Genomic DNA, 21,303 nt, shown 5'->3' on the forward strand with positions numbered 1-21,303 from the left:
ATCACCCAAGTTCCATACAGAGTAGCCCCAAGTCAGGGGTCAGCAGAGTATTCCAGAAGAGGAGAAATAAGCCTGGGTGCCTCTGAGCTGAGGCATGACTGTTTGTGACAATTTGACCCTCCTGTGTCCGTCTGACCAGACCAAAGGGATCTTTTGTCTTTGGTAAACAACCATCATTAGCAACTCACTCCTCAGTATGAAGCAGAAAGTGGCCCCAACAGAAGCATAAGGAGCCCACTGATGCTTTGTGAACTCACCCCCACCCCACAAGGCTTCAGAAAACTTACAAAAACGTGTAACGTGACAAGTAACTCTGTCAGTGGGGGGAAACCAGGGATATTTACAGGGAGAAGTCTTGTTTCTCTTGGGTTTTTGAACATGAAGACGAGTTCTCTAAGGAGTTGCTACATATCTCTATAGCAAAGGAGACTATATGCCTATACCCTGTGCAATATTGTGCTCGCTCAAGGTGCTCAGCTTCCTTCACAAATAGAGACGGACATCTTGGGACCAGGCTATCAGAAGCTCTGAGAAAATCTTTCAGAAGCTGCATCCAGGCTCCCTCTGAAACTCTACTTACCCTAGGTTTACCTGAGAGGACCCTGGGTCTTGCTGCTCTTCCACTGAGGTAAGCTACCTTTCCTTCCATCTAAGGAGCCCAGACTTGTAGTCAGGCATGCCAAAGGCTCAGTATCCCTGACCAATGACAGGGAGACCCCATCAAGGGCTTCCAGTTCCAACATAGAAAGCTTATCTTGCTGCCCTAAAATTCTGAAAGCAAATTCTTGATAGGAGTATTGGGATTCACTATTTAAAGTATTTTTAGGGAAATCTCTTCTTTAAAGAACCAGTGGCCCCATGTATAACTATCATTCTGTGTCTATGGTTAGAGACCGAGGAAGCTGCAGTTTGTATCTTTTTGTTTTTCTTGTTTTAAGTTAAGAATTTTTATCACAATTGTCTTCTTCCTGCAGACCAGTGCCAGAGATGTGGAAAAGTCCCTCGGATGATGGAGACTCTACTCAGACCCAATGTGAAGATAATTCTGTTACCAGCAACTCAAGATTTGAAGTTCAACTTTTAACAAAAAAAAAAAAAAAAAAAAAAAAAAGGAAAGCCACCTTGCCTGGGGCTGTATCTGAAAGACCTACAGAGCCTTTCTACATGCTGCTGATTTTCAACATTCCCAGGACCCGTGCCCAGCTCTGGATGGTTTTTATCTAGACTCAAACACTGCTAGTAACTTTATTATTATTATTATTTTGAACAAAATTAAACCTTACCTGCTTGCTGTTGGGCACGAGTCATGGCAATGCCTGAGAGGAGAAGGCTAAAGACAGCCACTAGGGGCAGATGCCGGTGTTTCCTCATTTTGGATGTCTAGGCACCAAGTGTGAACCTAAAAGAAAGGACAGGGTGAAAAGAATGGTCAGTTTTTAGCTCTCCAAAATCCATTTCTTTGTGTGTGTGTGTGTGTGTGTGCTTTTAGACTTCTGAACAGGTTTCATGTGTGATCAGTGTTTAAACCAGCAACAAATGAGTAGACAATAAATATGCAGGCAGGTGGGCCTGCAGGGAGATACAAACAGATACATTGCAAGACACATAATGACATCTAGGATACAAACAGATACATTACATGGCACATAATGACATCTAGGATACAAACAGATACATTACATGACACATAATGACATCCGTTTGACAAAACCCCTGTAGACAGCAGTGGTCCCTCAAGGTTTATTACCTAGTAATGTTACAGTTCTCTCAGGATGCACTCTGATACCCCCTCAAGGACAAAGCCACCCAATGTAGTTCTCAGAATGGAACCCCACTTCTAAGTGACATACGACTAGAAACCACCCCCACACACATACACATCCCACGTGCCTGTGGTGCAGGCCTGCAGTCTTAGCTACTGCAGACTGACATAGAAAGATCACAAATTTACAAATACAAAGACAGTTTAATCTACAGAACGAATTCAAGACCAACCTGAGCAACCCACTGAGACCCTGTGTCAAAGGGAAACATAAAAGACGAGCTGGAGATACAGCTTAGCATTAAAGCATTTGTCTGATGAGTGTGAGGCCCTTGGTTCAGTCGTCTATTCTACAAACAAAGTGAGTGTCAAGAAGGAGAGACTAGAAAACACATGGTGGGTATATGGAAAATACATGCAGGAGCTCCTGGAGGTCAAAGGAAAGTGTGAGATCCCTCCAGAAACTGGATTTACAGATGGGTTCTGGTCATGGAAACTAAGCTCTCTGCAAGAGCAGCAAGCGCTCTTAGCCACAGAACTATCTCTACAGTCCTAGAACCCTTAGCCACAGAACCAATCTCTATAGTCCCAGGACCTCAGACTCTTGCAGATAACAGGGCACAGATCTCTCTGTGGTGAGGCTTCTCACTTTCTACCTGGACTTTTTTTTTTTTTAATGCGAGGGATATTTTATTAGAGCTTAAGAGAAAAACAAAAACAAAAACAGTGGGTTCTGTAAATCTCAGTGGACGCTAGAAGAAGAGACATCAAGTCAAGGCAAGAAGAAAGCCACACTGTTTGCAGGGTGATGAACTAGCAGCCACCTGGCAAGAGGAGATGGGGCTTAGCCATGGGCTAGTATTCCAAAAGGGGACCAAGGCAAGTTAAAAGAAAAATTAAAGGTTATCCTTTTCTGAGTCCAAACTGAAGACAGCAGAAGGTCAGAGTCACAGTGCTCTTTCTACCAGAGCGGTCCCTCTACTGCAAGCCTCTGTGCTGAGCAGAGAGGCTTCTGGGAAGGAAACATGCACTACCTCATTAAACCTACCCCCATCACTGTCTGGCCATTCCCAAACTCAGTGTGAAAGGTGTAGTTCTATTTTCTTAATGGACCTTCAGCGTGATCTCAGTACAATTTGGAGCTTGCTTTCTTAACTCTGATTTCTAAGGAATAAGCTAAGTGGGCACCCTCTTCTGAGAATAGTATTAACTGACCCTCTAAGCGAGGATCTTTAACTCGAATCATTGCATACATACAACCGGGCACTATATGACTGGTTTTTCCAAATTGGAGCAGGCAGCAACTTGAAGACAGAAAATGATGAAAGAGTAAGGGGCTTGCCTCATGTGCACAGGGATGCAGGGGGAGAGTGGTCCTCTTAATGGGAATAGGCTTTGCCTAGCCAGAGGCAGTGAGACCTGTGTCCAACTCTGCCTTTTCCTCCCTTGCTGACCAGTATTTTCCCTGTTGCATGCCAAACTCAAATCTCATCACTATGGAACAAGCCCAGGGAGATTCGGTTTGGGAGACAAGGAAGCCAGAGTGGGGGGCAGAGTACTCATTGCCTGCTTTCCCACTATGCACCAGCTGGGACTGCAAACATGACTTCCAGACAAGTTCAGGTTCTGAATGTTCAGTAGCCCGTGTCATCAGTCTGCCAACAGCTTCTCTTCCCCTTGGGCTTCTCATCAGTCTCCTCAACCTCTTCTCTTCAATAATGAACCAGCTAGAGGCTGGAATCTTCCTCAAGACTCCTTTATAGAGTAGCTTGGAGGTTTCCATCCAGGCTGAGGTCTCCTTCCTCCTCCCCCTCTTCCCTGTGCCCCAAAGCATGGATTCCTGCCACTAGAGATCCATGGCCTTTGATGGTGGGACTCAGCATCTCCAAGTGAGCAAATGAGAAGGCTGGAAGGCATTGGTGAACAAGGGCACTTCAAAGATGCCCAGGGAAGAGACCATAACCAACAACACATCTGTATTAGTTCAGATTCACACTTTTTTCTCTTGTACTGAGTTTGAAAATGTACTGTTTGATAGCAGGAATTACCTAGAATGGTCTACAGTTAAAGGAGAAAGTCTGTCTGATTTAAAAAACTAAAAATCATTTAATCTAGGGATATTTGGCTTTACTTCATAAGTTATGTTTCACTACTAGGGTATTAAATGGTAAAAGACACTCTTCTACTGAAACTCTAGCTAAATCTATTTTAAATCAATGTGGAGTATAATCCAGGGCCTCTGCTCTCATCTATTCTCTTCTTCTTCTTCTTCTTCTTCTTCTTCTTCTTCTTCTTCTTCTTCTTCTTCTTCTTCTTCTTCTTCTTCTTCTTCTCTCTCTCTCTCTCTCTCTCTCTCTCTCTCTCTCCCTCTCCCTCTTTCTCTATTTCTCTCTGTGTGTGTGTCTGTCCCCCCCTGCTGTGTGTATCTGTGTGTGTGTGTTTGTGTGTGTATGTGTATGTGTGTGTTTGTCTCATTCTATTAAACTTTCAAAAACTTGTAAATTGCTTCTATATCCCTTGTCTTGGGGAAGGTTTGAGTCTGCCTATGGGAAATGAGAAAGGAGAACAAACACGGTTTGCACAGGAGCCTCCACCATTATGCAGTTAGAATAAGACTTCATGAGACCAGGGAGGTGTGACAATGGGAGCAGACATTCAGTATCCAAGACCATGTCAAAAACAATGAAAATTCTGAGGTGACGTAGCTACTGTAGAATCTGAGTCCACAGCCAAACCCTCCTGGGGGTAAGGAGTGAGTGGCTTCAGTGGGAGATCCCATCAGATGTTGAAAGAATTAACCAAGTTCTGCCCAAAGCCCTCCCAAAACACTGAAGAAGAGGCAACACCTCCAAACTTGTTTCATATGGCCAGCCTTATCTTGAAACGAGAATAAGAAAAATATGACCCGAAAAGAAAAGCACAGTCAATATTCCTGGCAAATGCTGATGTGCTCAGTCAAATTCTAGAAAGCCAAACTCAAAAGCAGCTTAAAATAAGGACACACCATTACCAAGTAGGATATGTTTTTGAAATGCAAGGATGGTGTAAAACATGGTAGGTAGGTAGGTAGGTAGGTAGGTAGGTAGATAGATGATAGATAGATAGATAGATAGATAGATAGATAGATAGATAGATAGATAGATGATAGATAGATAGATAGATAAATGAAAACACATGATCATCACAGAATTCATTTGACAAACTTTAGCACATAGTCATGATACAGATTAAATAAAATAAACCATTCAATTCACTGGGACGTGAAGGAAACCACTACAGAATAAAGATGATGCCCAGACAACCCAAGCAAACATCACAGGCAGTAAGGGGAAAAAACAAACCTGCTCAGGAAGAGCTCAATGATGGCTGGCCCGCTTGATAAGCATATGATCCCATCTCCAAACAACAAAAGATGTTGCTTCTTTTTAAGAGAAAATAGCAAGTACTAATCAATTAGGGCAATTGGATAAGCAAAGCAAGCTAAATGCATTGGCATTGTAAGTGTAACAGAACAAATAGCAACAAAAGAAATGAGGCATCTAATGTAGCCAGAGCTAGAAACAGAATGGATGGGGATACGGGGAAGGGAAGGCTGTATTGATGCTCTGGCTATAGCAACTTCTTTCTACAAGATCAAAAACATCCAGAGATCTGTGGTACAAGGTACATGTAGCTAATGCAGTTGCACTGTATAGCTGAACACAGTTGAGATGCTACATTTTATGTGCTTGCAACTACAAAATAAGTAAACAAGGTAGAAAATTAAGGCAGTAAATATCACAGCCATTTTAATTAATTAATTAATTTGCTTACTTAATGGGGTGGGGATAGGGTAAAACGGGTGCACCACAAGCATGCATGTGGGAGTCAGTGAGTATCTTGGAAGAGGCAGTCCTCTCCTTCAATATGAGGGTCCTGGAAATCAAACCGAGGTCATCAAGCTAGGTGGCAAGCACCTTTATCTGCTCAGCCATCTCACCTACCCCACTGATGGTTTTTTTAAAACACAGGTAATGATGCACCCCGAAAATCAGTCACTGAGTTGACAGAAATGATATTGAATATGGAAGATCTTTAGAGGGCCATAGACTTTGGGCCAACTAGGGAAATATGTGTTTCTGTGTCCCAGTGCTCAAATGACACCACAGTTGTTTCTGCTTGTAACCAACACCCGGGAAAGAAGAAAGCCATATAGTAGCAAAATGATGATGTTTGAGGGAAAGTTTTATGGAAATAGGAACCTGGTGTGAGCCTTCAGACCACATCTCCCCACACTCGTATCTCAGCATGGTAGACTCTGGCTAAGGTCAAAGTTTGTGCATCTGAGCCTGACCTTCCTCCCACTGGCTCACCTCTGGTCCTGTGGTTCACCCTGGCTGCTTCTCACCAGACAAACACAAGTGTGCACTATCCCAGATGAGACGGTCTCGTTGTCCCAAAACTGTCACTGGGAGACTGATAGGAGAGGATACTATGGCCAACTACTTGGTGACAGAGCTTTGCTGTGAATGAGGAGATGGGACACAGCAAAATGGGAGGAGCAGGGGTTAAGAGAGTAGAGGCTGCCAACTGATGATAGAGCAAAATGCATAGAACAGAATGCCTAACGGCTTTGTAATTAGTCTAGAGATGTACTTTGATGCTGGATTGACATATGTGAAAACTCTAAACTGTGCACCAAACTCCATCTCTGAAAGAGCTATCTATGCCTTGGGGACGGGGTTCTTTTGTGATTCCAAATTCAGCTATGCCACCACCTGTCACCACAGTCCATCAGAGTTTTAAGCATCACAACTTCAATCAAAAGATTGAAGCATGCAGACCTTCTAGCATTTCAGTTCAATGATTATAAGTATTTAATTCACTCAGGAAATGTGAAGCTTTAAGTAGCATTGTACGTGTAAGTGTGTGCATATGTGTGCATGTGTTCCTGGAGAGGCCAGAGGTCAATGCCATGTGTTTTTCTCCATTGGTTTCCACCTCATGATTTAAGACAAAAATCTCTCTCACTGAACAGTGTCCATGAGTTAGTTGGGCTAGACAGACCAGCAAGCAAGCCTCTAAGAATCCCGTGTCTGCCTCCCAGAGCCAAGACAACAGGTGTGCACATCCACACCTGGCTTTTTATGTGGATCTTGGATACAACTCTGTCCCCAAACTTGCAAGGCATGGACTTCACTAGCTGAGCCACTGCCTCATCTTTCAAGGAGCATCGTGTGGGAGAATTAGGATACAGGAATATTCTACCACCTCACTAAGAGGCAATAAGCCATAGTATCTATGGAAGGGGAAAGGTGGGGTCTGAGGTAAGGGCTGTGTGACCACTGTTGAGTCCACATTGAGGACAGGAAATGCTCCGATGGCTCTGTAAACCACATGGACAGAGAGCTCACGGTGGGTGAGTCATGTGGAGTAGCTTTGCTAATGATCCCTGCCCCTCACACAGGGGACTCCTTTGAATATATTAATCCTACCATGTCTTAGTCACATAGTGAGTCATGCTGGAGCCATCCCTAAAGCTCGTTCCCAGCCTTCCGTGCTCCCTAAGTCAGGAGCAGTGATGCCATGGCTCTGTGAAGACGGTTGATGCCACCAGCTAACTGAGCTTCCCTAAGGAAACGCTCGTGTTCCGTGAGTGACCTGAGCCAAGATGTCTGCTTTCCCAGCATTCATCTCCGAAGAGCAGCTCCCTAGGTACCCAATGGCTCCAAGAGACAAGATAAACACTACACAAATAGAAGCTTTGTTTTTTCCAGACTCCATCCAGGTGTTAAGGAAGAAGCCTCTCCACCTCTGAGAAGCAGGGTAGGAGCTGATGTCCTGGGTTAAGGTGTCATTGAGATCCTGCTAGTGACCAACCAAGCTGCTGGATCCCCAGGTGTGAAACTGAAAAGAAATTGTCTCAGTGGTTTGCTGTCAGGAATCCAAGATTCTAGGATGTAACAGTAGCGTTAACGGTAAATAAAAAGATTAATAAATATTCCCCCAAGGAGTAGGAGCCCCTTACATCATAGGACTGCATCCCCATGGTGATGAGAGAGAAGAAGCACTTGCAGAAAAGAGAGTTTTTAATGGAAATTTCACTAATCTAAGGGAATCAAGAATCATCTCCCAGGCAGTGGCCTGGATTGCCCTTTTTAATGAGAGGGAACAGAGGTAGCCACACACACCCCCTTCTCCCACTGCCAGACTCATCACTCTCAGGGACAAGAGAGAAGTAGCCACTGGGCAGAAGCAATTAGCCACTGGGTTTCTATCTTAGAGGCAGGATTCCCCATCTCCTTCCCTGCAATCCAGTGGCTGTCCACTACTCCCACCATGTTAAAGCTGAGAAACTAAGACCGGATGAGGAAAGGTGATTTGCAAAAGCCCACACAGATAAAACAAGACAGGACCAGCATCCAGACTCAAGTCCACAGCTCCAAGGAAGGAACGAAGCCCAGGAAACGGTACAGGCTAGGCAGGGTTTGGCAGGGACCTCCAGGAAACTCCCAGAGTCTTGGGGGCGGGGGAGGGAGAACAAACATCCTTGGTGTTGGTGAATGTCTGGTTCTTTTCTTCCTAATATGAAAACATAAAAGTCAGACTTAGCTGCCTGGGACCCTTGTGTTGGGTGGGGTGGGCTGTCCCTTGTCAGAGACTCTGTGCCCTCAAGGCAACGGACTCAAAAACCCAAGTGCATTATTAATTGTATCCTCTGTTTTCTGGTTGGCATGTCTAAGTCTTGTATTTCTCTTTCTCTTTTTCGCAAAGTTGAGTTGTCTTTTCCCACATGGTGGCTGCCCACTAGAAGTCTCAGGAGACTCCTTCTGTTGTCAAGGTTGCTCTACACAATCTTCAACTTGAAATCATAAGTGTATCGCACAGACTTTCCCAGGCCATTTTGCAATTCTGTGAAATTAGTTTGCATTAAGCCTCCTCAAAAGCATTTCCATGTCTGGAAATCTTTTTTTTTTTTTTTTTTTTTTTTTTGAAAGACACACACACAGGCACACGAGGAAATAATTTTGAAACAAAGACTTAAATGCATCCAGAGTTCCCATTTTGAAGTCTTTCATTTGCTTTGTCTCCAGGCCCCACTTTATGAAACCAGACAGCTCTCCTATGGAGTTCTGAAACCTCTATTAACACCTCACTGTCCTGCTTAAACTGGGGCCACAGCCAGAGCCCAGCTGAGTATCACCCTCCTCCCACTGTGGAATGAATTGTCAAATCGCGGAGAAGTTTGGGGTGCTCACTTACTCTGACCTTTACCACCTTCATTTCTGGACTTTTAAGAATCAAAATAGGGGGCTGGAGAAATGGCTCAGTCGTTAAGAGCACTCACTGCTTTTCCAGAGGTCCTGAGTTCAAATCCCAGCAACCACATGGTGGCTCAGAACCATCTATAATGGAATCTGATGCTCTCTTCTGGTACAAAAGACAGTGTCTGAAGACAGGAGACAGTGTACTCACATACATAAAATAAACAAACAACTATTTTAAAAAATTATCAAAATAGAGACTGCATAGGAGGCTCAGCCGTTAAGAGAGGGCACTGTTCTTGTAGAGGCCCTAAGTTCTGTTCTTGGTGCCTACATCAGGCACGAAACTCTAGCTCCATGAGATCCAGTGCCCTTTACTGGTCTCTGAGGTCCATGGTCACATGCACACAATTAGTTAATTAATTTAAAAAATTTTGGCGTTTTAAGACAGGAATTTTTGTGGTGCCCTGGCTGTCCTGGGACTTACTCTGCACACCAGGTTGGCCTCGAACTCCAAGACCCACCTTGTCTCCACCTCCTGAGTTCTGGAATGATAATCAGGCACCACCATGGTGTATATGGTACTAGTTAGTGACTCTGAGTAGGTACAACGTGGGATTTGTGTATGCTGAGTAATCATCCTACCAAGTGAGCTGCATCCCTTGCTTTAAGGCCTGTTTTGTGTTTGTTTGTTTGTTTGTTTGTTTGGGGGGATGGTTTTTGTTGGTTGGTTTTGGGTTTTTTGGTTTGGTTCAGTTTTTGGTTTTCGATACAGGGTTTTTCTGTGTAGCCCTGGCTGTCCTGGAATTTGATCTGTAGGCCAGACTGGCCTCAGAGATCCACCTGCCTCTGCCTCCCATAGGCTGAGAAACCACCACCCAGCCATAAAAAGAATTCTTTTCCTCATTGTCCCCGCCAGACTCCTCAGCTACAAGGTTCCTACGGTGAGTCCTTAGAGGGTAGGGTTTGCTATCACACAATATGACACACCTTTGCAGAAACCTTCAAAAGCAAATGGTTTGGGACACACACTTCAAAGAAACGCATCAGAAATCAAGTTTCTCCCATTTGTTTGACAACTATGGTCTTGCGTTTCTGTTCTGTCACAATACTCAACAATAACAATTTGAATCTACATCTTTTCTGTGATCACAAATTCCTTCAACATCTCTGATCCTATATGATCCTGCATGAGCAAACCCCCTCCTTGTTACCTACCAGCACCGAAAGGCACTAGTTCTTCCCAGTGGGACCTCATAGAGCAATGCCCAAATGCTTAGCAACCATCATAGGGCGCTACTAAGAAGCGTTTGATAGTGGGTGTGGCCACCTCTAACATCTGTGGATAAGACAGGGAGGCCCTCAGATACATGATAAACCCCTCAGAGGTTAGCTCCTTTCCGTTTTTAGAAGCAGTACTTGGGAGGCAACTGCAAGCATTTTAAGAGTTCAAGGCCAGAAAGCTACATGGTGAATTAGGGGCCATCCTGGGCTACATAAGTCCCTGTCTCCTAAAGGGGGAGCAGGAGCAAACACCAGATTAATTGTCCAGATATTTAGAAACGGACTTTGAAATATATTCCCGAGATACACGAGAATAAGCATGAAGCTCTGAATCTGCCGTACCAGGGCCACCATGGAACATAAAAGGCATTCTATGAACTGTGTGGCAGCCAGATGAGATGAGAAGATGCTGTGCCCATTTATCCAGCTAATTATAACCACTAGGCAGAGCCTGGCTGGGCTTAACAGTCAGGGAGAGAGAGAGAGGGCCTGCTACAAAATGCTTCACAAGCAATTATACAAGCAGCCACTCCTTCCCAACCCACGGCATTGGCCACAGTTGGCTCTAGCTCGAAGCACGTCCCACATTTATCCCATTTCTCCCTTTCTTGGCAAGGGACTTGAGTTCCACCAGCCTCTGAAAACCATGTGTGCCGCCACCGAATTATCAAAGCCGGCATTCTCACACGGCCTACGGGAAAGTTACGTTTTCTTGCTTGCTTTCAAGTATAAGAGGAAAAACTCATCTTGAGTAGACAGAGTTTATATCATAAACTGTATATATCGTACCAGTTTGTCTACCTCCTTACTGTCTCTACCAGTAACCTCCCTGAGAGTGATTATGTAGGAGTAAAACTGGGAAAATTGTGGAAACTGTCAGGGACCCCTGGACTACTGCTATATCTAATCTGAATGCACTGCGTGTGACTAAGCAGGTCTCTGACATCCTACATCCCCTGTGAAGCCGTAGGTGGGTTTCAGCTGAGCTGATTCTAGATGCCAGTGCTGGCTGCTGACTCAACTAGAGAAGATTCCAGAAGTAAAAAGCCAGTTTCCTGGAATAGTTCCCACCCACCCCTCCTCCCGACCTCAGTCAGCGACAGCTGCTGGTCAGTTCTGAAATTAAAGTGGCCCATGAGCTCTTCCTTCCAGCAGATGATTCCCAACGCGCAGAGACTGTGGAAATCAGGGGCACAGAGCACACTGGGGGATTCTACAGAGATGGCTCACCTGCAGCTTACAAACAGCTCTCGGTGTTTCCTGACTGCTAAAGTTAGGGAGGAGAGGATGGTGCCGTGCTCTGCGCAGTCAGACTTAGCAAGGTGAGTGCCCTGCCTCTTGGTGGCTTGGCAAGGCGTTCTCTATTTGTCTCATTTCTCTTGTTTTTCCAACATCCTGATTTTTCTTTCCTTGACACAGTTTCACATATGTTGCCCTGTCTGGCCTGAAACTCACACTGTAGCCAAGACTAGCCCCACGTGTCAGCACTTTTAGATTCCGTGGCACAGGGAACCACTCTCCCCACTGAGATATACACCCCAGATCCTCCAGAGTTTTTTGAACAATGGTGACTTCTCTGCCACACTTACTCCAAAGAAAACCTGGAAAACTTAAGGTTTATCCATCCCTGCCCCACCCCCCATGCCTGGGTCCTGGGTGCATGCCTGGTGGAATCCATCAGGCAGGTTCGGAACATTGGGTGGGGCTGGCTTTCTTACTGCTCCTAACACTGGAGCCACACGCCAGCACTTCACCTCTACACACCCCATGTCCCCAAAGGGTATGAAGAAAGTGCTCACCAAGACAACGTTCTTTTCAGTGTCTCAGCAGCCAAACAGAAGTCATGAATTGTGCCAACCTGATCTCAAAGCTTAGCACCCGAGATTGAAGAAGGCTGATTGAGGAGTAAAGCCGAGAACATGTTGGGGGACAAGGCACAGAAGGTAGCAGTGTTCTGAGATGGAATTTAGTGCCTCTGATTAAGGATGGAAATTCGGAGAGCCACCAATGTATTTTAATTAACAAATATTTAAAATGAGATGTTTCTGTGATATTCTTTCAGGCGTGTTTCTCTGCTGGGGAGAGCAGCAAAGGCAAGGTTGTGCACTCTTTAGGAGCTGCCGGATCAGGGGATTTTAATACCATCTCCCATGTTCAAATAAGAGATTATACAGTGTATATGTGAGTGTGCTTTAGTCCCATGATAGCCCTGGGAGCACTTGTAACTTAGGTCTCCTTTAGGATTTCCCAGTTTCCCAATGCTCTTGGCCTGGAATTATTTGAGAGCAGTGATTCGTGTTAAATAAAAGCATAATTTCATTTCTCTGTGTTCATACACAAGCAAAGAAGAAAAACAGAATTTTAGATGTATCCCCATCACAGAGACTGGGCCAAAGCAGCTATAGGCCCATCCTAACTGCCACCCACAAGGTGGGGTGTAAACTGGTTGACTCCCCTTGCACCCTGAAACCCCACCCTGGAAACAGCCAAGAACTTGGATTTTCCAGGCACTCCAACAGATACACTGCCCTCTAGAGAGAAGAGACCAGAATGCATGCCCAGAAGCAGCTATGCACCCGTTCAAACTTTCTCTCCCAAAACAGACCTGGGAGATGGGGATGCATGAAGAATTTCAATTTGGAAGCTAACATGGTTCGTTGCTAAAAAAAGGGTCTCTATTTTTAAAAAGCAGGACCTGGCGGGCATTCCCCAACAAGACACTCATGGCCTGGTCTAGATGGTAGTGCTTTTTGTTGAGAATTATCAACATAATTGGGGTTTGGACCGTGAACAGCACAAAGAACCTTTATAAAACTGTAAGTGGGAAAACAGAGAAACAGGAACATCCTCAACTACTTTAACATCGTGTGTTAGAACATGAAGCCTGGAGAGATGGCTCAGCAGGTAAGAGCACTCACTGTTCTTGCACAGAACCTGGGCTTAGTTTCTAAGCACCTACATTAGGTTGCAACTGCCTGCAATTCTAGTTCCAGAGGGAACCAATGCCTCTGGCCACTGCAGACACCTACACTTGTATTCACACCCACACGTGTGCGTGCCCATGATTAGAAATAATAAAAATTAATAATTCTAAACATGTGAAGCATCTTTTGGGGTTGGCGGAGCTACCAACAGGATTTTTACATGTCACTTCCCAAGTCATGAACTATTTATGTGTTTTTTACTGCCTGCCTGCCACAGCCAGGACACCATGTGCAGTTCTTGCCCGTAGTTCTGTCAGTGAAGAAAAACCTTCTCGGTACACAGTCATCACCTGCCACCCTTCCCCAAAAGACAACCAGTTCGCAGCTTCTTCCACAAAGAAATGACAGCAGTCTCATTATTCTCTGACTAACGTGGTTAGGATGCCTGCGAGAGCATCTCACGCAGCACAACTGACAACTCACTGATGAATTTTCAATCCCAAGTGTGGAATTTCACATAAAAGTAGATGGCATCACAGCACAGAGAGCAGCTCGATTTCGGCTGCACTTCCTCCAAGTCATCAAACGTCTAGAAAAGGCGGGAAACCAAGTGGAGCTAGTAAGTGGCTCCACCCTCTCTGGAGGAGGGAGGTGGTCTCCGGAGGAGACTGTGACCTTGAGCACTGGGGTCGGTAGGCTTTACTCTAAAACTAAGGTCAGAGTTCACAGCCCCGGGAGCTGAGTGAATAGAGGAATTTTCCATATTCTATGGCCAGTGGTAGATTACACTGTGCTGTCTGAAGTCACAAAGTGGAGTAATTGCAGGGTGAAGCAAATCACAGAGACACAGACGAGTCTTGCTCTGCACCACGCTTATCTCGTCTCAGATACATCACTAGGCTCCCAGGTTTGACAGTCTCTACCAGAATGGGGTGTGGTACACACCTCCAATGTAAGATACACTCTTGTGCCAAAGGATACCTCAGTCACCCCCAAGGAAGGTTCTGTGGCCACACCCTCTAGTTCCCAGACTGGAAAAATCCAGGAGAGCCACTCTGTCACTCATCCTGACCATCTTCCCCACCCAGTGTCAGCTGAATGGCTTTTCACTGCTGGGGGGGGGGGCGAAGAATTCCCTTTATAGCAATGCAAAGTTTTGCCTGATCAAGAATACCCAGATATTGGACCACTGTTCCCAATCGTAAATCTCTCTCAGAGGAGTTCTATGCCCCCGTTCCTTCACCCTCAGCAGAAACCCACAGCAAAACTGAGCAAGATCCAGACTGTTACTGTGGGCCCTCTGTGCCCTCAAGCTGGCCTGAACATAAGACAGCCCCAGTCACAGCGCCTCGCCATCCTCCCTCAAGTGGGCCTCCCTTCCTTCCCCATGAGCTGTGTATCCTACTGAAGACTGAGCCAACTGCCCTGTGGCTTTGAATAGATTGTAACAGATGAACAGTCTTCTCTGAAGGGATCAATCTGTCAGCCTATCCCACGTGGAAGTCCACAGGGTCCCCTACTGCTGGGTCATCAGCCCCATGGCTCCAGCAATGGGGAAGGATGCTGCTGGAAGCCAGCCACTCTGGTTGGCTTGGCAAGTAGTCCAGCATCCCAGCTTCTCCCACTTCACCAGTAAGCCAAGGATGGCGGCACTGGAATCGCCCTGCAAAGAAGCCAAAACCCCCAGTGGTGGCAGCCAAGGCAACCAGCTGGTTTCATATTGTTTTCTTAAGAGCAATATGATTTTGATTTTGATTTTTTCCATATTTCAGCTTCCTCTGGGAAGTTGGGAACTATCCTCGGGTCCCACGAGTACCCCTGAAGCTCCGAGACTCTGCAGCTTTCATCTGGGTAGGGAGAGAAGTGGCCTCCTCTAGAGTGTAATGTGCCCACTTGTGCTCATAGCGGCTTGCTCTTGAAGTCCACACCAGTCTCTAAGTTTGCCCGGGCTTGTGTGAAATTCATTTTTCTTTAGCCTCTCTACAGTACTCCAATGAACCCTTCCCGTTGACCCCACCCTTCCATTGATCCCATAGTAGCTTGAAATAGGTCCCCAAATGGGCTGGCAACTATCCATGAACTCTCTTCCATCCTCAGTGAGAGAGGCCCCGAACCCCACCCAGCATCCTCATAGCCAGAGAAATAGCCCTTGGGCCTCCAAACTTGGCACAGGCCTCCCATCTGAACAACATAGGGCAGCCCAACCCTGAGCCTTGCCTTATCCACTGGGAAAGTTGCCCTAATACCACATTCTGCACGCTTTAGGCCTGAAGCTCCCATAAGCATCCCCAAATGACAGGTCCTGCACCAGTGACTTCAGATTCCTGAAAAGATGAAGCGGCGGCCTTGATTGCGATGGCTGAGCAGCTCTGGCCCAGCCCTGCGACTGACACCAGTATCTCTCCACACTCGGAAGACAGCAGTTTGCCTGACCAGTCTCTCTGCACTTACAAGTATACCCCGACCCATGACCCTCGGGGAACCCAAAAGGATGAGCTCTCCCTGGGGTCCACTCTGCAGGTTGCCCTATGCTCTCATCAGATGCCTCTGCAAACAAAGCAGCTGGTCTGGGGGAGGAGAGATGACTTTTAACAAACCACAGGCAGAGAGCACCACAGTCAGGGGTACACAGGACACAGGCAGAGGACACACAGGATGCTCCCAGCAACAGCAAACCTGGACACAATTAGGCAATCCATGACCTTCAGCAGGTTAAAGAAACCCAGGTACCACAAAAAAAACAGCAGCAGATTCTTCCAGAAGCCTAAAATATGTACAGAAAACGACCAACAGGGTGATCGTAAGAGCCACTAACTCACCTGATGGAAGTGTTTCTCCTTCATGCCACAGAGGAAACAAGCAAAAACTCACACTTACCCTGAGCAAACCTGAAGGTGCGTGTCCCTGGGCTTCTAAACTCAATCACGATTCACCAAGATGCATATTTCTCTCGCTCAATCGCTGAGTCTCGTTTTCTTCCTACAACCCTTCTCCACCAAAGGACAGAGGATCCAGGATCGGAGGACACAGGCTCCTCCTGCAGCCCTTGCTGGAAGCTGGACCCTGGAGAACTGAGCAGCCTTTGGTGAAAGGCTGAACTTCAAACTGGATAGGGTCCAGGGGTACAGTCAGGGCTTCCTCCCGCTCCTCCTCTTGCTCCCGCCTCTCTCTCCCTCCTCCCCTGCCTTCTTCTCCTCCTCCTTCTCCTTCCTTCCTCCAGACCCCTCTTCTCCCCTCCCTACCGTAGGACGGACCCAAACTGTAAATGAAAACCAGACCTGGGGCTCTGTTGCTTCTGGCTTGCTCTGCAAGCTGATGTCACCTATGAAGGCTGTCTTTGCCCTACAAGCATTTAGCTGGACTCCTGCAAACTCCAACTCTAAGAAAGAAAGGGGGGAGGAAATCAACCATGAGCTAGAAGGAATTATAATTTTCAATCATTGGTTACTGAGGTAAAACTAAAGTGTGGTAAAGATGAAAATCTAAAGAGCTGGGAAATCAGCTTTAGCCCTGTAGTTCTCAACCTTCCTAATGCTGTGACTCTTTAATACATGCTGTGGTGACCCTCACCATTGCTATTTCATCCCTATTTCATTGCTATTTCATACCTGTAATTTTGCTACTGTCATGAATCGTAATGTAAATATCTGATATGTGTACCCCCCCATTGGGGTCACAACCCACAGGTTGAGAACCACCGGTGCCCATAAAATGTTTAATGCCTGAGCAAGAGGACCTGAAGTCTGTCCAAAAATACAGTTTTTTTTTTTTAAAGCCATTATGGTGTCATCCCATCATGGGGAAGGCAGAAAAAAGTAGATTCCGGGGTCTCACTGATCAGTAAATTTAGCCAAATCAGCAAGTTCCAAGTAAAGCAAAAAGAACCTATCTCAACCAAAAAAAGAAGGAAAGGGAAGAGAAGGGAAGAAAGGAAGGAAGAAAAGAAGGAAGGAAGAAAGAAAATAAGAAAGGAAGGAAGGAAGAAAAGAAGGAAGGAAGAAAGAAAAGAAGGAAGGAAGAAAAGAAGGAAGGAAGGAATGGAAGAAAGGAGAAGAAAAAGAGGAGAGATGGCTCAGTGGATAAGAGTATTGGTTGTTCTCGCAGAGGACCCAGGTCCAGTTCCCAGTACCCACATGGGCGTTCACAATCATCTAGGTCTAGGGATCTGACACCCCCATCAGACCTCCAAGGGCACCAGGCACATACAGTACCCAGACATAAATGCAGGCAAAGCACTCATACACATAAAGTAAAAAAATTAAATTTAAACCCACTTGAACAGCTACAAAATAAATGAATTGACCACTTCTACCCGTCACCTTTTGGGCAGGGCTCCTAGCAGGAAAAAGAATGAGTTTTGGAATTTCTCCTTGGGTATCCATGGTTTCCCACCACCATCAGAAAGAAAAACAGGAAATGCAATCTCCCCCCCTCCACCCTCACCACACCCTCCCATTTCTTCTTGAAGTTTCTGAACTGAGACCTCGCTTAATAATCTCTCTTTTCAAATATCAAACCCAGCAATTAGCGTCGTCTCCTTGGCTTGCCACTAACCAGAGCTCTGTTTGCCAGCGCAAAGGCAAGAGGGCGAGAGGTCTATACATAATGATCCTGATTGTAAGACTCGGTCTCCTTCTGGGACGCACACTGGGATGGGGGCGGTCTTTTGGCTTGGATCCCTACAGAAACTCTCCAGTGGGAAACACGGCTTTCTACAGAGCTTTGTACCTTTCAAAGCACTTTAAAGTACATCTCTCGAAAATCTCAAGGACTTCCCCAACCTGAAGCTCTTTCAGATATACACACCAGAAAGAGGGGTGCCCATGCGTGCACTTCCATGCCAAAGAACACAGGTTTCTGCTGTGTCCCTCTCCACTTCTTCCCTTGAGACAGATCTCTCACTGGACCTAGAGCTCAGCTGTCAGTAGCCAAGCTTTGGCAATCCAATCCTGTCTCTACCCTTCCCCACCCCCAGTAACCTCCTGCCTACACACACACACACACATGCACAAACGCCCACTCACAGCTGAGGCTGCAGGTGCACACTTGGCCACACCTAGCTTCTTAAATGGGGGCTGAATATTCAAACTGAGTATTCAAACACTCGGTATACTTATATACCGAGTGTTCTTGCCCACTCCGCCAAGGTAGCGTGAAATTATGACATTATGCCCCTGATTCACAAGTAAGCAGAGCCATATCCCAGTGTCCCAAGGTGACATTGTTGAGCTGGTAGCAGATCTCAGGTCAGAGCCCCAACTTTGGATACCCCTATGCTTCTTACCACTCATCCATCTGGTGGTGGCCCATGTGAAAAGTTAGATGTCACAAAAACATCTGGAGATCGTTGTATTTTACTGGGAGAGCCTGTCGAAGTCATGTGCAGAAAACAAAATCATTAGCTCCTTCCACATGTTACCTCCTTCCAGTGGAGGGGAGAAGGGAAGGCAGCACCCCAGAAAGAATCTCAACCCTGGCTCTCCATGGCTTCCTGATGTTCTGCTACTGAGAACACACTTGCTGGGTGTGAGGTGGGAAATGGGCATGCAGACCTGAGCTGGGGTGGTCCTCACCCACCTCCTTTAAGTAAAAACTAGATCAGAGGCTCTAGGTATTGCACCACACGCTCCACATGACATGGGAGTAGGAGCAGCCTTCCTTGCTCACACCCTATCCCTCTCTGCACCATGCGGGAATGGATCCTGGCCTTACAGAACACCAAGGTGCTTGTTGCCTCTCTCTTGGGCGGAGTTTGAGATTAGCACTGAGGAGAACCATCTGCCCCGTAGCTCTCATCCCTGCTGCAAAAAGACAACTTTTAAGGACAGCTGATTGCCACGGTCACCTAACCCACTGAGGTTAACTGAACCAGCACTTTGCACAGAATCCCACGTGTGGTTCTCTCTGTCGAGTCCAAATGCAACTGTACAATTTCAAAGCAGCGACTTGCCCTCTAGTTGTTAGAAGGGTGCTAAGCCAGCTATAAGGAGGGGTAAAGAAGTAAGTGCCTCTGCTCAGCAAGGACTTAAACTCTCTATTATGTCGTGGTTACCATGATCTGGACCCTTCCCCACCTCACATGTGACTGCAGAGCCTTCTGGAACCTGGTGGCATGCCATGACAAATCTCCCTTGTACTGGCAAGGAGATCCCAGTCCCATGCCTTTCTCACCCAACCACTCATATTTGGGATTCTACTCTACTGCTTGATTCTGGAGGTAGGAGGGACCCCCTGTCTCCTTCCCTGGCAGAGTTAGCAGACCCATCTACAAGGCTCTCTTGTGCTCCGGGACTGGATTGGGCTTAGGTGCACCTCAGACGCTGTGCTACACAAAAGGGAAACCTGAGACACTGGTGACTACTCTGGGTGGCCTTGTTTCTACAGGCCAGCATCACTTAGAGGATGCTCTGGGTGCCCCTCCCAGTGTCCTCCATAGTAAAGGTGGTGTCTCTGGTTTATAGCCACACTCTTCCTGGGGCCACTGTCTGCGGATTCTGGGAAGTGCACATTCTAGAGGTCCCATGAGTATTGCAGTCACAGTGCTAGAAAGGCCTCCGGTGAAGGGAGACTGCGTGATCTCTCTGCCTGCGTGCAGGTGGAACCTGCGTCTTGATCAGCATCACCTGACACGGGCTGTGAGTCCCTCGATGACGTCACAGTATGGAGTGGTGGTGGGATCACCATTCCATCCATCTCTTGCCACTTTAGAGGGCTCCGTCTCTCCTTGGCTTTTCTGGTCTGGATGTTCTGTGTCCTTTCAAAATTCACGTGGTGGACTCCTGACTCCATAGGTGATTTTACGTGTCCCACGAGCTTATCAAGTCAGCTCTAAAACAGCACCAACAGCAGAATTTCCCCCCCTGAGAGGTTGAAGATATACTTAAGACTGGGCTCCTGAGCAGTCAGCAGACCCATAATGCCTGCCTCTCACCGGTTGCTGACAATGAGTTGTTACTCGGTCTGTGTGGCTGGGCACCTCAGCAGTCCCAATCTGGTGTCAGAAGCCGGCAAGGTTCCCAGAGAGCCACCAGTCGCTAGTTCACGAGAAAACTGGTTCTGTTATCAGCAAAGGACTCAGTGGCAGCAACAAGGGAGCAAGTCAGCTCTGCAGCTGGACAGAGGCAAAGGAAGCAGGAGGAGAAGTGGTATTCTGTCCACCATCCCCATTTATCTGGACTGATAACAACAGAAGGAATCCCTGACAATCAGGGTGGGCCTTCCCACATCAATAATGAAACCTAGACACTTCTTCATGTGAGGCTCCCCGGTCAAGGACTAGTTTATGGCAAGATGACATTAAAACCAACCCTCATTTAAAACTCTGTCTGTGGGCCAGGACGCAGACCTCACCAAACATCGAGGCTGATAAAGTCCTCTGGGGCTTCTGTCCCCCTGAACTGTGGAGGTGAAAACTTTTGTCACTGTGAGCTGTGAGTTCATGGTGTTTTACCCAGCATCCCCCATGGACTACAACTTAACAAAGTCAGCTGCTGTCTCATGACAGAGTCATGGAGCAAGCAAACCTAGGAGTCTCTAGGCACTCCCAACAACCCCACACCAACAGTTGTCAAGGAAACAGGATGTAAATCCTACAGCCACCACAACAAATTCTTGAAACCAACCAAAGGAGTCATGAAAAGACCCTAAGCTCAGAAAGACATGAACCTCAGCCAGCATCTAGATGCCAACCCAAGTAGGGGACCCAGCCAAGCCACACCCAAACTCCAGACCAGGCTATCAAAACATGTACTGAGTGACAACTTGTTACACAGCACAGCCACAGATGACGAATGAAGGACTGAGCACCGCCCCTTTGGGGTGGCCCATATCCAGGACCAACTAATGTGGGCACAACACTCTAGGCCATTGCCTCTGGCCAGACAACCTCCAATCATGACTCACACTCCCATGGGATCTCACACCCCATGCCCATAGCCTGGACCCTCATAGGACCCACACAGCCCACATACTAGACTCCCATGGGTTAACCTTAAGAACACCCTGACTCCCAGATTCCTCAGTCCACATTCTGAGCTGAATCTCCTCGTGAATCTCCTCAGCCCTGTTATGGTCCCTCCCTAACGCACAC

The 21,303-nt window shown here is 46.7% G+C and overlaps 1 protein-coding gene and 1 long non-coding RNA gene across 3 annotated transcripts in view; one reads left to right on the plus strand and one right to left on the minus strand.

The window, feature by feature from the left end:
• Positions 1-16,166, minus strand: part of COL6A3 (collagen type VI alpha 3 chain) — a 75,755-nt gene extending 59,589 nt beyond the window's left edge. For both annotated transcript variants that reach the window (XM_080933076.1, XM_080933075.1), the window contains exons 1-2: positions 16,092-16,166; positions 1,284-1,399 (exon numbers count right to left, since the gene is read on the minus strand). In XM_080933076.1, coding sequence (XP_080789202.1) covers positions 1,284-1,371 — 88 coding nt within the window. In that variant the 5' untranslated portion in view covers positions 1,372-1,399; positions 16,092-16,166. The remainder of the gene's footprint in view (positions 1-1,283; positions 1,400-16,091) is intronic.
• LOC308433218 lies at positions 11,431-12,328 on the plus strand. Its single transcript, XR_013975436.1, has 2 exons — positions 11,431-11,612; positions 12,110-12,328. It is a non-coding gene; the product is annotated as an uncharacterized lncRNA (long non-coding RNA).
• Positions 16,167-21,303: the final 5,137 nt, after the last annotated feature.

The sequence above is a fragment of the Micromys minutus genome (genome assembly GCF_963924665.1).
Source record: "Micromys minutus genome assembly, chromosome: 19".
Classification (NCBI taxonomy): Eukaryota; Metazoa; Chordata; class Mammalia; order Rodentia; family Muridae; genus Micromys; species Micromys minutus.